We start from the raw sequence: 16,105 nt of genomic DNA, 5'->3' as shown, positions 1-16,105 counted from the left end.
TAATTAGTAATAAATAATAATAATAATTAGTAATAAATAATAATAATTAGTAACAAATAATAATAATAATTAGTAATAAATAATAATAATTAGTAATAAATAATAATAATAATTAGTAATAAATAATAATAATAATTAGTAACAAATAATAATAATAATAATTAGTAATAAATAATAATAATAATAATTAGTAATAAATAATAATAATAATAATTAGTAACAAATAATAATAATAATTAGTAATAAATAATAATAATAATTAGTAATAAATAATAATAATAATAATAATTAGTAATAAATAATAATAATAATTAGTAATAAATAATAATAATAATTAGTAACAAATAATAATAATAATTAGTAACAAATAATAAAATATAATTAGTAATAAATAATAATAATAATTAGTAATAAATAATAATAATAATAATTAGTAATAAATAATAATAATAATTTGTAATAAATAATAATAATAATAATTAGTAACAAATAATAATAATAATTAGTAATAAATAATAATAATAATAATTAGTAATAAATAATAATAATAATTAGTAATAAATAAAAATAATAATAATTAGTAATAAATAAAAATAATAATAATTAGTAATAAATAATAATAATAATTAGTAACAAATAATAATAATAATTAGTAATAAATAATAATAATAATAATTAGTAATAAATAATAATAATAATAATTAGTAATAAATAATAATAATAATAATTAGTAATAAATAATAATAATAATAATTAGTAATAAATAATAATAATAATAATTAGTAATAAATAATAATAATAATTAGTAATAAATAATAATAATAATAATTAGTAACAAATAATAATAATAATTAGTAATAAATAATAATAATAATAATTAGTAATAAATAATAATAATAATAATTAGTAATAAATAATAATAATAATTAGTAATAAATAATAATAATAATTAGTAATAAATAAAAATAATAATAAATAGTAATAAATAATAATAATAATAAATAGTAATAAATAATAATAATAATAATTAGTAATAAATAATAATAATAATTCGTAATAAATAATAATAATAATTAGTAATAAATAATAATAATAATTAGTAATAAATAATAATAATAATTAGTAACAAATAATAATAATTAGTAATAAATAATAATAATTAGTAATAAATAATAATAATAATTAGTAATAAATAATAATAATAATTAGTAATAAATAATAATAATAATTAGTAATAAATCATAATAATAATTAGTAATAAATAATAATAATAATTAGTAATAAATAATAATAATAATTAGTAATAAATAATAATAATAATTAGTAATAAATAATAATAATAATTAGTAATAAATAATAATAATAATTAGTAATAAATAATAATAATTAGTAATAAATAATAATAATTAGTAATAAATAATAATAATTAGTAATAAATAATAATAATTAGTAATAAATAATAATAATAATTAGTAATAAATAATAATAATTAGTAATAAATAATAATTAGTAATAAATAATAATAATTAGTAATAAATAATAATAATAATTAGTAATAAATAATAATAATAATTAGTAATAAATAATAATAATTAGTAATAAATAATAATAATAATTAGTAATAAATAATAATAATAATTAGTAATAAATAATAATAATAATTAGTAATAAATAATAATAATTAGTAATAAATAATAATAATAATTAGTAATAAATAATAATAATAATCAGTAATAAATAATAATAATAATTAGTAATAAATAATAATAATAATTAGTAATAAATAATAATAATAATTAGTAATAAATAATAATAATAATTAGTAATAAATAATAATAATAATTAGTAATAAATAATAATAATAATTAGTAATAAATAATAATAATTAGTAACAAATAATAATAATAATTAGTAATAAATAATAATAATAATTAGTAATAAATAATAATAATAATTAGTAATAAATAATAATAATTAGTAATAAATAATAATAATTAGTAATAAATAATAATAATAATTAGTAATAAATAATAATAATTAGTAATAAATAATAATAATTAGTAATAAATAATAATAATAATTAGTAACAAATAATAATAATAATTAGTAATAAATAATAATAATAATTAGTAATAAATAATAATAATAATTAGTAATAAATAATAATAATAATAATTAGTAATAAATAATAATAATTAGTAATAAATAATAATAATAATTAGTAATAAATAATAATAATAATAATTAGTAATAAATAATAATAATAATTAGTAATAAATAATAATAATTAGTAACAAATAATAATAATAATTAGTAATAAATAATAATAATAATTAGTAATAAATAATAATAATTAGTAATAAATAATAATAATAATTAGTAATAAATAATAATAATTAGTAATAAATAATAATAATTAGTAATAAATAATAATAATTAGTAATAAATAATAATAATTAGTAATAAATAATAATAATAATTAGTAACAAATAATAATAATAATTAGTAATAAATAATAATAATAATTAGTAATCAATGATAATAATTAGTAATAAATAATAATAATTAGTAATAAATAATAATAATTAGTAACAAATAATAATAATAATTAGTAACAAATAATAATAATAATTAGTAACAAATAATAATAATAATTAGTAATAAATAATAATAATAATTAGTAATAAATAATAATAATTAGTAATAAATAATAATAATTAGTAATAAATAATAATAATAATTAGTAATAAATAATAATAATAATTAGTAATAAATAATAATAATAATTAGTAATAAATAATAATAATAATAATAATTAGTAATAAATAATAATAATTAGTAATAAATAATAATAATTAGTAATAAATAATAATAATTAGTAATAAATAATAATAATAATTAGTAATAAATAATAATAATTAGTAATAAATAATAATAATTAGTAATAAATAATAATAATTAGTAATAAATAATAATAATAATTAGTAATAAATAATAATAATAATAATTAGTAATAAATAATAATAATTAGTAATAAATAATAATAATTAGTAATAAATAATAATAATAATTAGTAATAAATAATAATAATAATTAGTAATAAATAATAATAATAATAATTAGTAATAAATAATAATAATAATAATTAGTAACAAATAATAATAATAATTAGTAATAAATAATAATAATAATAATTAGTAATAAATAATAATAATAATTAGTAATAAATAATAATAATAATTAGTAATAAATAATAATAATAATTAGTAATAAATAATAATAATAATAATTAGTAATAACTAAATAATAATAATTAGTAACAAATAATAATAATAATTAGTAATAAATAATAATAATAATAATAATTAGTAATAAATAAATAATAAAAATTAGTAACAAATAATAATAATAATTAGTAATAAATAATAATAATAATTAGTAATAAATAATAATAATAATAATTAGTAATAAATAATAATAATAATAATTAGTAATAAATAATAATAATAATAATTAGTAATAAATAATAATAATAAATAGTAATAAATAATAATAATAATAATAATTAGTAATAAATAATAATAATAATTAGTAATAAATAATAATAATAATTAGTAATAAATAATAATAATAATTAGTAATAAATAATAATAATAATTAGTAATAAATAATAATAATAATTAGTAACAAATAATAATAATAATTAGTAATAAATAATTATAATAATTAGTAATAAATAATAATAATAATAATTAGTAATAAATAATAATAATAATTAGTAATAAATAATAATAATAATAATTAGTAATAAATAAATAATAATAATTAGTAACAAATAATAATAATAATTAGTAATAAATAATAATAATAATAATAATTAGTAATAAATAAATAATAATAATTAGTAACAAATAATAATAATAATTAGTAATAAATAATAATAATAATTAGTAATAAATAATAATAATAATAATTAGTAATAAATAATAATAATAATTAGTAACAAATAATAATAATAATTAGTAATAAATAATAATAATAATTAGTAATAAATAATAATAATAATAATTAGTAATAAATAATAATAATTAGTAATAAATAATAATAATAATTAGTAATAAATAATAATAATAATTAGTAATAAGTAATAATAATAAATAGTAATAAATAATAATAATTATAATTAGTAATAAATATTAATAATAAATAGTAATAAATAATAATAATAATTAGTAATAAATATTAACAATAATTAGTAATAATAATAATAATAATTAGTAATAAAAATTAAATTGCCTTGTTTGGGGTGAAAATTGAATAAAAAAAAAAAAGGTATGACGATATTAATCTATAGATGATTTACTCAACATTTGTTTCCAAATATTTTTTTTTCTTATATATTTCAACTAACAGGGCTGCCTTACATTGCTTTGGGGCAAAAGTGATGGTGCTTGTGTGAAATGGTAGGTTTTGAAACGCGCATTTCAGGTGAAAACATAACATATTAACGTGCCATGTTGAAATTAGTACAAATTCCAAAATTCCAAAAAATTCAAATTCACTATTCTGAAGAAGCACCTAAATGTAACCTACTTCTATTAAAACTTCTATCTACCTCTCTCTATCTGTCTCTCTTTCTCCCCTTCCCTGTTTTCACCTTCCTCTCCTTAAACTCTTATTCTTTTCTGGACAAATACAAACATATACAACTCTCCTTTATATAATACAGGGGGTGTCCCAATAAAGTGTATACACTCTTTAAATGACCATAAAACCAACATTTATTATAAGAAAAGTTTCATAAATCAAAATGCTGTGAACAAATATAGAAACCAGCTAATTATCGAAACTGTTCAAATTGTTGGCCATTGTGGTCCATGAACAGCTAACAATGCTTGAATTGATTGAATTAAAAACGTTCCATAATCGGTTCAATTGGTATGTTGACACATCTTCTTTCAATGGTTGCTTTCAACTCATTCATTCTAGCTCGTGTTGTGGTGTGAACCCTGTGTTTAACATGTGCCTCATCTCCCCCCCCCCTGCCATCAAAAAAAGAAAAATCCAAGGAGAACAGGTCAGATCTCTTGAGTGTGGACAGTACTCTATACTTCCTCTTCATCCTACCTATTTGTTTCACAGGTGACTATTAAGATATGCTCTTATGTCATGATGATAGTGGGGAAGTGCTCCATCCTGCTGGAAGTGCCATTCTGTATTCCTAAACATTTCTTGGGAACGTAGCATAGCGTATTCATATAGCAAGTTGAGATAATTTAAAGAATGTATATATTTTATTAGAACACCCTATAGATTCTTTCAGGAATATGTCTTCATTTTTTTTTTTTTTTTTTCAAAGCAAACATCTCCCTCCTGACAAAAACTGACCTGGTTGATCCCCAGATAATGAATATTTTTACAAATTTTAAATATTATTCATCTGGGGTAACTTTGTGGGCATTTGTTTTGTAGTTTTTTTAAAATTATTTTAGCTGGACATATACGCACACGGGTAACTGTCTTTTATATAGTAGATCATACAAAATACATGCTAAAATATTTCTCAGTTCTGAGATTGAATTAAGTTTGGCAAAAAGGTCAATTTTAATTGTTTTAATTAGCTGTAATTTGCATTAAGTTTTTTTTATTTTTATTTTTTTTTTTATTCAATTTTCACCCCAAACAAGGCACAGTGCCACTTTGAAGCAGGGGGCTACTATTAGGGAATTAATTAGCGGGGTCATTATGAAAGGAGAAGAGTAGAAAGATGTTTGTTAACATTACACTTGAACTTCTGCATATCATTGCAGTTGGGAAAGCAGAATCCCGGAAGGGAGTTCCAAAGACCCGCAGTTCTGGGGAAGAAACTATTGGAGTAAAAGGCTTTCTTGCACCTAGGGATCTCCACTGTAAAGGGATGAGACTTAGTAGCTTGTCGGGTTTGTCGGGGGTAGTTACGTCGGGGAGGTACAAGTGTCTGCAGTTCGTCAGAGCATTCACCATTAAAGTATTTGTAGAACAGGCAGAGGGATGCAACATCTCGTTGATGGGACAGAGGTTGAAGCCTAGATGACAGTTCAGGACCTATCAGGTTGGCGACTCTCTTTTGAACCCTGTCCAGGAGCGAGAAGTGTTTGTCTATCACTTTTACCCTTTCTTACTGGATGTTGTTTTACTTTATAAACTATCATTTGTGCTTTTGTCACTTTCGGTCTTTACATTTCTTTATTTTTGAGATGAGGTTTGATTATCCATATTATTTGGATTCTTCAAACTATTGTTCTCATCTTGAGTGTTTTTTCATAAAATTTTAGTTGATATAACATTCAACCTTCTTCAGGTGTATCTTGTTGCACTAGGGAATCTTTGTGTTGAACTCCACAAGGATATGTGGCTTAGTGGATAAAGTACTTGGTAAAATTCTGTTGTAAAAGTTACACTTCTGGAGGTTGAAGCTGCAATCCTCAGTGCGGACGACACTTCGTGGTTTAGTGGGGGATGCCCTTTTCTCTTCCCTGCAACCTCTCTCCCACAGAAGAGATGTTGTAAGCCTGTCTTTGTTTTATCGCTATTTCCATGGCAGGTGCTCGTCTGAGCTCCAATCACTCATCCCCCCCTCGCCAATCTTTCACGAGAAACCCCCGTCTGGCTGAACCTACTGTCAATAATTTTCCCCACTCTTTATCTGTGCCTAAATCCAAACGTAAATTCCATGAGCAAAGCTTCTTTCTTAGAATTGCACGCCAGTGGAACTCTCTTTCGTTTGCCTGTTTCCCACCTGACTACAACTTGGACGTCTTCAAGTCCAACATAAACAAACTCCTGACAAACCGCCCCCTTAAGACACTCTATCAAAACCACCAATACTAATGATTACTACAATACTATCTCATTGATTACTGTACACGCAATAACCCTTATCCCTGAGTGGCCTTCGGGCCTTGATAAGTGGTGACCCCCATGTAAAAAAAAAAAAACACTCAAAATTACAATTGCAAATTACTTGAGATTTTTACCCAGTCATGGTTGACGGAACGAAAGCATGCTACCCCCCCCCCCTTGTGGATTAAATAATGACTTCCGTTAGAAATTCTGTACAGATGCCCAAGTTCAACAAGATACACCTGAAGAAGGTCGGACGTTATGTTGGTCGAAATCTTGTGAAAACTTACTATAAAATAGTTTTACTATTAGTGAACAACAAACTGAACAACTGCTGGTCCTTTATCCGTGTGATATTTCGATCGACAATCACTGGTTGCTGCTAATTTTATAGTTGATAAATCTTGTCACGTAAACAACAACGCTATTCAACCATAAAAATTATATGAAATCAAAACCTCAAAAGACATTTGCTAAAAATAAACTCTTGGATTCAAACACATTAACCCGAACTCAGTGGATGATCTAACGGGTTTTTTTTTTTTTTTTTTTTTTTTTTTGGTAAATATATAAAGATACATTACTTTTTAAATTATTTTGCAAATTCTGTTCTTCTTCATTATCCGACAGTTGAAAAATTGAGTTTTGATTAAAACTTAATAACTGTACTTTGGGGTAATTGCGCCGACTAGCTAAAGTGCTCTTTTGGCAGCTACGCATATAAAGAGCACTTTTTTTTAGTTGGTGCAATTACCTCCGGATTTGGCGCAATTATCCCAAAGTATGGAACTACTTATGCTAATTTCAATGCAATGTTATCTATGCAATTAGTTAAATAGTGCAGTAGAACCCCGCGATACGGTGGCCCTAGGATACATTTTTTTCAGGTTACGATGTGGAATACAATGTTTTTCCGGCTCCTACTTACAGTGTTTTCCCTACCTTAGTGTTATTTATGTTATTTGTTTATATACATGTCTATTATGTACTGTATTTTGTTACTAATTTTTAATATGTACTGTATGAAATTTTGCTTAGGCCTCACTATACAGCGATTTCACCTTACGATCCCAATCCCGGAACAGATTAATGCCATATCCAGGAGTTCTATTGTATTAGAATATTACATAAAACAGGTATTTCATGATTCAATGAAGAAATGACTTTAACATGGTTGTTGGTAATGTCTGATGTAAAAACAAGGGAAATAACTCATTTCTCTTAAATTGAACAAAGTTTTTGAAAGTTTTCACAAATTAACTACCTCCTCTGCTACCATACGTGTAACTCAATTATGTAAGCAAAACTTGCAAATATCTTGAAAACCATTTTTTTTTTTACGTTGGAGTCACCACTTATCTTACTTATCAAGGCCTAAAGACCACTTGAGAATAAAGATTAATGAGTGTACAGTAGTTACTTGGATAATATCGTAGTAATCGTTAGTAGTGGAAATTTGATAAATTGGATTACTTAAGGGGATGGCTCATCAAGAATTTGTTTACGTTGGACTTGAAAATGACCAAATTGTTGTCAGCTGGAAACAGGCAAATGGAAGGGAGTTCCACAGACATGTAGTTCTAAAAAAAACAAGCTTTGTTCATGGAATCTACATTTAGGTTTAGGCACAGATAAATATAATTAAAATTAAATTTCTACCTTATCGTTTTTCATAATTTTTGGATATGTTCATTACTGCAACATGACAATCAAGCAGAGACTGTGGGTTTTATTTGAAATTCAATATTTTGAATTTCGGTGTTATAACAAAAAAATAATCACAAATTCCATTGTTTAAAGAACCACAAAAATATTTGGCACATATTAAGAGCTATTGTCATAATCAACATGGTTTGGCCATATTGAAAGAATAGCTGAGTTCTTGGGTTAATAGATGTAGAACACTTGTGATAGCAGGTTTAGTTCACAGGGGATGTCCAATAAAAATATAGGAGGAAGTAATAAAAATAGACTTGAAGGATAAATAAAGACATGACCAGAAATAGGTTGCTTTGCTAGTCAAGTTCTTAAAGCTGTCCAACACATGCCAAAATGTAAAACAAACATTGAAGTGAATATGATGCTGATGATGATTGACCAATTTTCATAAAGCTTTAAAACAAACATTGAAGTGAATATGATGCTGATGATGATTGACCAATTTTCATAAAGCTTTACTCTGTAATTTTTTAGAATATTAAAATTTATAGAAAAATAATTAAGTATGACAAAGAAACTAAAAAAAAAAAATTCTTTTAAATGCTCTCCGAGGGCTGCGAAAACACTTGTAGAAAAATGTGCAAGATTTAATTTCTCTTCGCTATCGTATTGAAACAAAACCTTTTGGATTAATGGACTTCAAAAACAACTAAGAAGACGTCTTGGAATTGTTCCGTTTGAAATACAGAAAAGGAAGCAATTCCTTTCCAGTCAGACAAACAAAGAAATCCGTACGTGGAGCGTAAGAACGTAAGTCAATTTCTTGACCTCCTCCTCATCGTAAATGAAGATTTTCGCAGGATCCGCTGCTGACTCATGCATCTTTCTTTAATTTTGCAGGAGGAAACGGACACTCTTCTTCGAGAAACAAAATCAGTTTTGGAATCCTTGCAACGAGGAGAAGAATCGGTGAATGGGATTCTTCAAGAGAAAGAAAAAGAGAATATGGATCTGAAAACCCAACTTGCTGATATGCGTAAAACTCTTGAGCACCAGAACCACGAAATTATTTGCATCTGCAAAGCCCTAGAACTCAAGAACATTTCCGTTGAACATCTCTCGAATGCCGTCCAGAACCGGATTTCTTCAATTTCTGATTTGCAAGGAAAACTGGAAAAGGCCGAGAAAGAATTGGAAAAAGCGCTAGAAATCGGCATGAAACGAGAGACAAAACTAGAATCTTTAAAATCGCAGCTGAAGAACCACAAGGAGATGGAGACGTCCGTGCAAAAAATGACAGAAGAATGCGATTCTTACAAGGATGATTTACTCACGAAAGATCAGACAATCCAACTTCTGCAAGAAACGGTGGAATCGCAGAACCATGAGATGCAAAAATTTCACGAGCTGCAAAAAACACGCGACCAAATTCTTTCGTCTTTGGAACTCAAAGTGGAAGAATATGAGAGCAACAGTTTGGAAATGAATAAGGAACACAATGTTAAAATACAAACTTTAGAAACCCATATTGAATCGTTGCAGAAGGAATTGGATGCAAAGATACAAGAAGCGGGGGAGATGAAATCCAAGGTGGCAGTTTCGTCAAAGGAATTGGAAAGCAAAGCGGAAGAGCTGCATAAACTAAAGATGAAAAGCACCACAAAAAGCAACGAGAAGGACCGTCGGCTTACAGAAATGGACAACGAAATCAAAGGGTTAAAGGTTGAGCTCCAGGAGAAGATGGAAGCTTTAAAGAGACATGAAGAACACAGCCGTGACATTTCTGTCAAGATTTCACAACTCCAAGATGATAACTTTGCCAAGAATTCCAAGATTGAAAGCCTTTCCAAAAGCCTGTCAGATTTCTCAGAGAAGTGCACTGAATTATCGAGGCTACACGTTTCTGCAAATAATGAAAAGGAATATTTGACACAACAAATACAAGAATACCGAATACTGGAAGAATTGGCTCGTGGCTTGCTCACCAAACAACAGTTGGAAGTGATGACGCCCCATGAAAAAGGGGAGCAAGAACGACCCGTTTCAAGGTTGCAGGGTTACTTTTCACATATTTCGGCTCAGCTGCAGGAATTGAAGGCTGTCAAAATGCAGGCAGAAACGTCTTTATTAAAATCTAATAAACAGAATGATACTCTAAAACAGAAACTCCAAGAGTCCGAGACTTTGTGTTCTGAGAAAGACTCTCAGTTGCTCAACATGAAATCAGATAGTTCTGAACACAAAGTCATGCTGCAGGGTCTTGTGGAAGAAAGGGACCAGAAAATATCATCCCTCCAGCAGGAACTCGACTCTATGAACATCCTGCTGGAGGAGAAACAAACACAACTAAACACATTGCAAGCGAATCTGTTAACAAAAGACTCTGAACTGTCCAATATTAGCAGCCATCTTGAAATGGCCAAGCAACATGAAGCCAGTCTCAAAGACGAGCTGAACAGTCTCCGAGAAGACGTGCTGTCGAAAGAAACGACCAACGCCACACTGCAGGCATCTGTGGCAGAACAACATGAAAAGGTGAGCCATTTATCTGAAAATTTTCAAATTGCTTTGCACGAGAAGGATGCGTTGCATGTTGAGGTCGTAAATTTGCAAAATGAATTAATGCTTATTACTAACATAAACAGCGAACTCAAAAATGAGCTTGCCGATACCAAACAGTTACTTGCTGAACGAGAACAGACATTTAATGAGCTGTCCTCCAACCTCCAGACAGAAAAGAACAATTCAACTGTTGATCTTCAAAGTAGGGACGCTAAAATTACGGAACTTGAAAAATGCTATGCAGAATCAGCGTCAGAAGTGGCTGACCTCACTTCGAAAGTGGAAATCCTCGAAAGTCGAATTGCGGATGAAGAAGAAAAATCTAAAACGTCTTTGCAAGAAAAAGAAGGAACTGAACTCGAAATTAAAAAATTATTGCGGGAATTTACCGAAAAGGATAATGAGAAACAACGCCTTGATAAAGAGTTTGATCTTTTGACGGAAGAAATGAATAAGGCTCAAGAACAGCTGATCATCGTTTCCCAAACGGTTTTAGATCGAGATAACGCCATTGAAGAATTACAAAAGACAAACACGTGCATTAGTGAAGAGTTGAAGAAAAGTCTCACCAATCTTGAGACTGCAACGAAAGAAAAGAACCAGTTGGAAGAGAAAGAAGTTGAAAGTCAGAGAAACTTGTCTGCGATGGAGACAGCAATTTTAAAACTGAAAACAGAATGTGAAGATTTGAAAACGTCTAAAACTGACACGAAAGACGAACTAACCAAAGAGATTGAGCTTCTACGATTGGAAAAACACGAATGCGATTTGGATCTGAATAATTTCAAAGTGACTTTGCAAGAGAAAGAAGATTTTATCCAGAATTTAATGTTGGCACTTGACGAGTCGAAAGGTGTCAAAGAGAAAATGGACAAAGAACGAGTGGCCGTTCTTCAGGAAAAGGAATCTTTTCTTGAAACAGTAATGGCAGAGAATAAGGAATTTGCTGTTAAGATCAAGGCTCTTTCTGATGAGAAAAACCTGATAATGAAGCAACTGGATGGTTTTAAAGAAACTGATTCCGAGAAGCAATCCCTGGCGTCAAAGTTAGAAAAAGCTGCTTCGGAGAAAGAAACATTGAAGACGAAGCTAAAAGAGGCGATAGCCAAAATACAGTCACTCGGTTCAAAACTAAAGAATGCCGTATCTGAAAAGAACGACTTGGCCACCAAGTTGAAAAGCAACGTTGCCGAGAAAGAAATTCTGAACGTGCAACTGAAAGAATCGGTATCCGAAAGAGATGTTTTGAATGCAAAACTTGAAAAGAATTTAGTGGAGAAAGAAAATTTGAATGAAATGTTGAAAGCTCTTTCATCGGAAAAAGACTCTTTGAGTTCCAAGCTCCAAGAGATGGAATCCGAAAGAGAAGGGCATATTGGGAAATTGAAAGAGCAAAAATCAAACGAAGAGTCTTTGAAAAATAAAACGGCAGTGGAAAACGAACGTTTACAAAGTTTGCTGACCGGCGTTGAATCTGATCTATTAAAATTGCAAAAAGAGAATTCAGAATTACTGGAGGAACTCTCTGCTGCCAAATCGGAACTGCAATCAATGGACGAAGAAAGAACTGAACAACTAGGTGGCTTGAAGATCCAACTTAATGCAGCACTTGAAGAAAACGATGCCTTGCAAGCAGAGAACAAAGGTTTGCACTCTTCTCTCGAACAGAGACTTCACGAGAAAGACATTATAGCTGATGAGCTGGCCCAGGTCGATATGAAACTGGTCGCTGCCATCCAAGATAAGACCAAAACGCGAAACCATCTTGACCAACTGATGCGAGATCATAACAAGTGTGCTGACATGGAGCCACGCCTCGAGAAAGCTCTTAGGGATAAGCGTCTTTTGGCTGAAGAACTCTCTCAGGTTGATGGCAAACTTATCCAGCTACTGAACGACAAGGATAACTTGTCGGTAGAATTAGCCGAGATGGAGCATCGATTAGAAGAGACTATCTTTGAAAAGCAGGAAGTATTGCTTGTGAATGAGCAGCTGAGGAAAGATTTAAACGAACAAAAAACTATCGATGAACAGATGGAGAAACTGGGAAATGAAGAAAATACAAACATGGCTGCCTTGATGGAAGAATTACGTGTTCAGAAAGAAACGATTGAGAAACTTAAAACAGAACTGGAATCGAATGTTTCTGAAAAAAATCTGGAAAATAAAGGATCTAACGAGACTAGACATGATGAAAACTTGATTGTGATGTTAGAACAGGAAAAGTCCGAGGCATTGAGCAAGACGGAGGAATTAGAAGAGAAATTATCAGAAGCAGAAACAGAAATATCCAGGCTGACAAAGTTATATTCGGAACAAGCGTGTGAGAGTGAGCGGCTCTTCCAGTCAAAACTGGGCGAAATGGAATCTCTGAATGAACGTCTCGCTCAGAAAACTGAAGAACTTTCCGCGGCACAAACGAAAATAAACGAGCTCAAATCTTGTGCACAATCATGTGAGACTGAGATATCTTCGACTGCAAAAGCATTCGAAGATCTTGCTGAATTCTTAATAAAAAGAGTCGATCATCTGTTGCGGATTGATTTGGACGGCAGTGACCTTTCGAGTATAAATGTGGTAGACCCTAACGAACCAGCAACCGAGGGAGATACAGAGAAAGGTCACAGAAAATCTTCTGATTTTTTTATTGCCCGTTTGGATGTCCTCAAAAATCAGATGTCGGAAAAGCTTTCCAAAATTGAACATTGGCAATCAAAAGTTGTGGAAAATAGCAAGAATGATCGTTCCAGTTTGGAAAAAAATCTCCAGGAATTGGAAGACTCACAGAAGCAGCAGGAATCACAGAGCAAACTTGTGAAGAAACTTGCTCAAAACTTAAAGAGAATAAAAGGAGAATTATCCGAAAAAGGAAAAGCACTGGAACAGGTTGAATTACAGCAGGCAGATTTAGAACTGGCATTAATCAAAGAACGTTCTAGAATTAAAGAAGCAAAAGATGATTTGCGCAACTTTGTATTGTCTTCATTTTCTGCAGATGTTAAAATTCCTCAAGAATTGAATGATAGTGAAACCAAAGAAATCGAATTGCCATCTGTTATTGAAGATTTGAAGTCTAAATTCACGGTGGCCATCAAAGAAAATGACGATCAAATTTTAGAATTAAAATCACTTTTACAAACAGAAAAAGAACAAGTAGCTTGTCTTGAACAAACCATTTCCACAGCAAATTGCACAGCAAATTCTCAGGTGGAACTATCGGAAGAATTACAAAGAAGGTATTCAGAGTGTAGCAAACAGCTTGAAGAAATGCAAGCCAAAATGACTGAACTTGATGTTGAATTTTCTGCTTCCAAAAAAGAAAATTTGCAATTGATGCAGGTTTCCAAAAAGCTTAAAGATTCTCGTGCCCAAAAAATGGCCGAAGTTGATTCCTTGAAACAGCAGTTGACAGATGAGAAGCTCGAAAATCAGAATCTGTCTGAGAAATTCCAATCGATTATTACGAAATTGGAAGAGAAAATGAATAATGAAACCTCAGCGAAAATGAGTGCAGAAGAGGAATTGTCAGAGATGAAGGAAAAATGTGATGAGAAAAATTTGGAATTGGTGTCTGTGAAAAACCTTTGTGAATCTTTGGAAAGCAATCATGAGAAAACTGTCGAAAAGCTAAATAACGAAATTGCAACACTTCTGTCTGAAATGGGGGAAGTGAAAGAGAACTTTCAGCATTTAGAGAAGGAATTGTCAGACCGAAACTTTGAAATTTCTACGCTGCAACAATCTATAAAAGAAGCCAATGCTTGTGCTGCCAAATTGACAATGCAGACCGAAGCAAAAGAACTCAAAATTTCTTCCTTGAATGAAGCAACACAAATTATGAAATTAGAACTTGACAAGTGCTATGAGGAAATGCAAAAGAAATGCTCTGATTCCACTAGTGTTATCAAAGAAAATGGTGATGCTATCCAAAGACTTACCGATTTGAATTCTTCCATCTTTAGTTCTTTGAATGACCTTCAGCATGATATCCAGAACGAACTGATGAACTCAAGAACACGGAAAAAGCCATCAGTTGTTGAGGATCTGCAAGACATTATAGAAAAAAGTGACAATCTCGAGCATTCAATGATGACCTCAGTCGGTTCCCCAAGCGGCGGCATTGCAAAGGATTTGTGCCTTTTGGAAGAAAGCCGACCAGAGTCTAGCCTGGAATTCTTGAAATGGTTACGTGGATATCTTTCTGACCTGTGGTCTTCCCAAGAAGAGGAGTTTACAAATGCCCAGAATGTCGTGTTTGAGTTGAACGCTGTCGTCACGTCAAAAGAAGAGACCAACGAAGACCTCATGGGTAAAATAGAATCACTGTTGATGGAACGCAAGAAAATGTCCGAACATATTGCGTCGTTAAAAAATACTTGCGATGACCAAAAGTCCTATATCGAGACTCGTGTCTCTAAAGTTGAGAAAATGAAACAGTCAATGGAAACAGCGAATTATGAACTTTCTGAACTGCTCACATCAGTCAAAAAGGCAAACGGTTCTTTGTTGTCGACAACTATTGAAGAGAGTGAAGATGAAGCCGGGGAAAACCAGGAAGATGTTTGTGATGGCGGACATTCCGACAAAATCATTTCTCACCAACTGCATGCCTTACAGAGTCTTGGGAAGCAAGTCGCTTTATTGATTGATGGCTTTTCCCGGACGGATGGTCTTTGTTCGGCTCAGGATAAAGAGATATATGAATTACGAGAGCGTTTAACGTCTCTTGATAGTCGACAGCAAAAGACGGAAACCATGTCAGATGTTGGCAGTGAGCAAGTTTCTGATTCTACAAGAGGAGTCAGTTTAGAAAAACGGCTGGTTGATGAAGTCTTGGAGAAAACAGATTCTTCAAAAACTGAAAGTGTTAACACAAAAGATGAGGGGAAGGTTCAAGTAAGCAAAACGTTTACATTCTAACATTTTTAAAAAATTTTATTTTGGTGATGGTGGTGGTGGTGGTGGTGGTGGTGGTGGTGGTGGTGGTGGTGAGGGATGAATG

General features: G+C 29.1%; 1 protein-coding gene across 13 annotated transcripts in view; it reads left to right on the top strand.

Annotated features, from left to right (window-relative positions):
* The window catches only part of LOC145240051 (uncharacterized), a 144,092-nt gene that overhangs the window by 111,504 nt on the left and 16,483 nt on the right, over positions 1-16,105 (top strand). For 8 of the 13 annotated variants that reach the window (XM_080103669.1, XM_080103670.1, XM_080103666.1 and 5 more), the window contains exon 14: positions 9,442-11,076. The exons of 3 other annotated variants lie outside the window; for them this stretch is intronic. In XM_080103669.1, coding sequence (XP_079959795.1) covers positions 9,442-11,076 — 1,635 coding nt within the window. 2 more of the 13 variants (XM_080103663.1, XM_080103662.1) reach the window with 1 other exon arrangement.

This window comes from Euprymna scolopes, chromosome 19 (genome assembly GCF_053919585.1).
Source record: "Euprymna scolopes isolate OS-2025 chromosome 19, ASM5391958v1, whole genome shotgun sequence".
Lineage (NCBI taxonomy): Eukaryota > Metazoa > Mollusca > Cephalopoda > Sepiida > Sepiolidae > Euprymna > Euprymna scolopes.
Note: the sequence above shows the minus strand (reverse complement) of the source record. Positions and strands in the feature narration are given on the sequence as shown.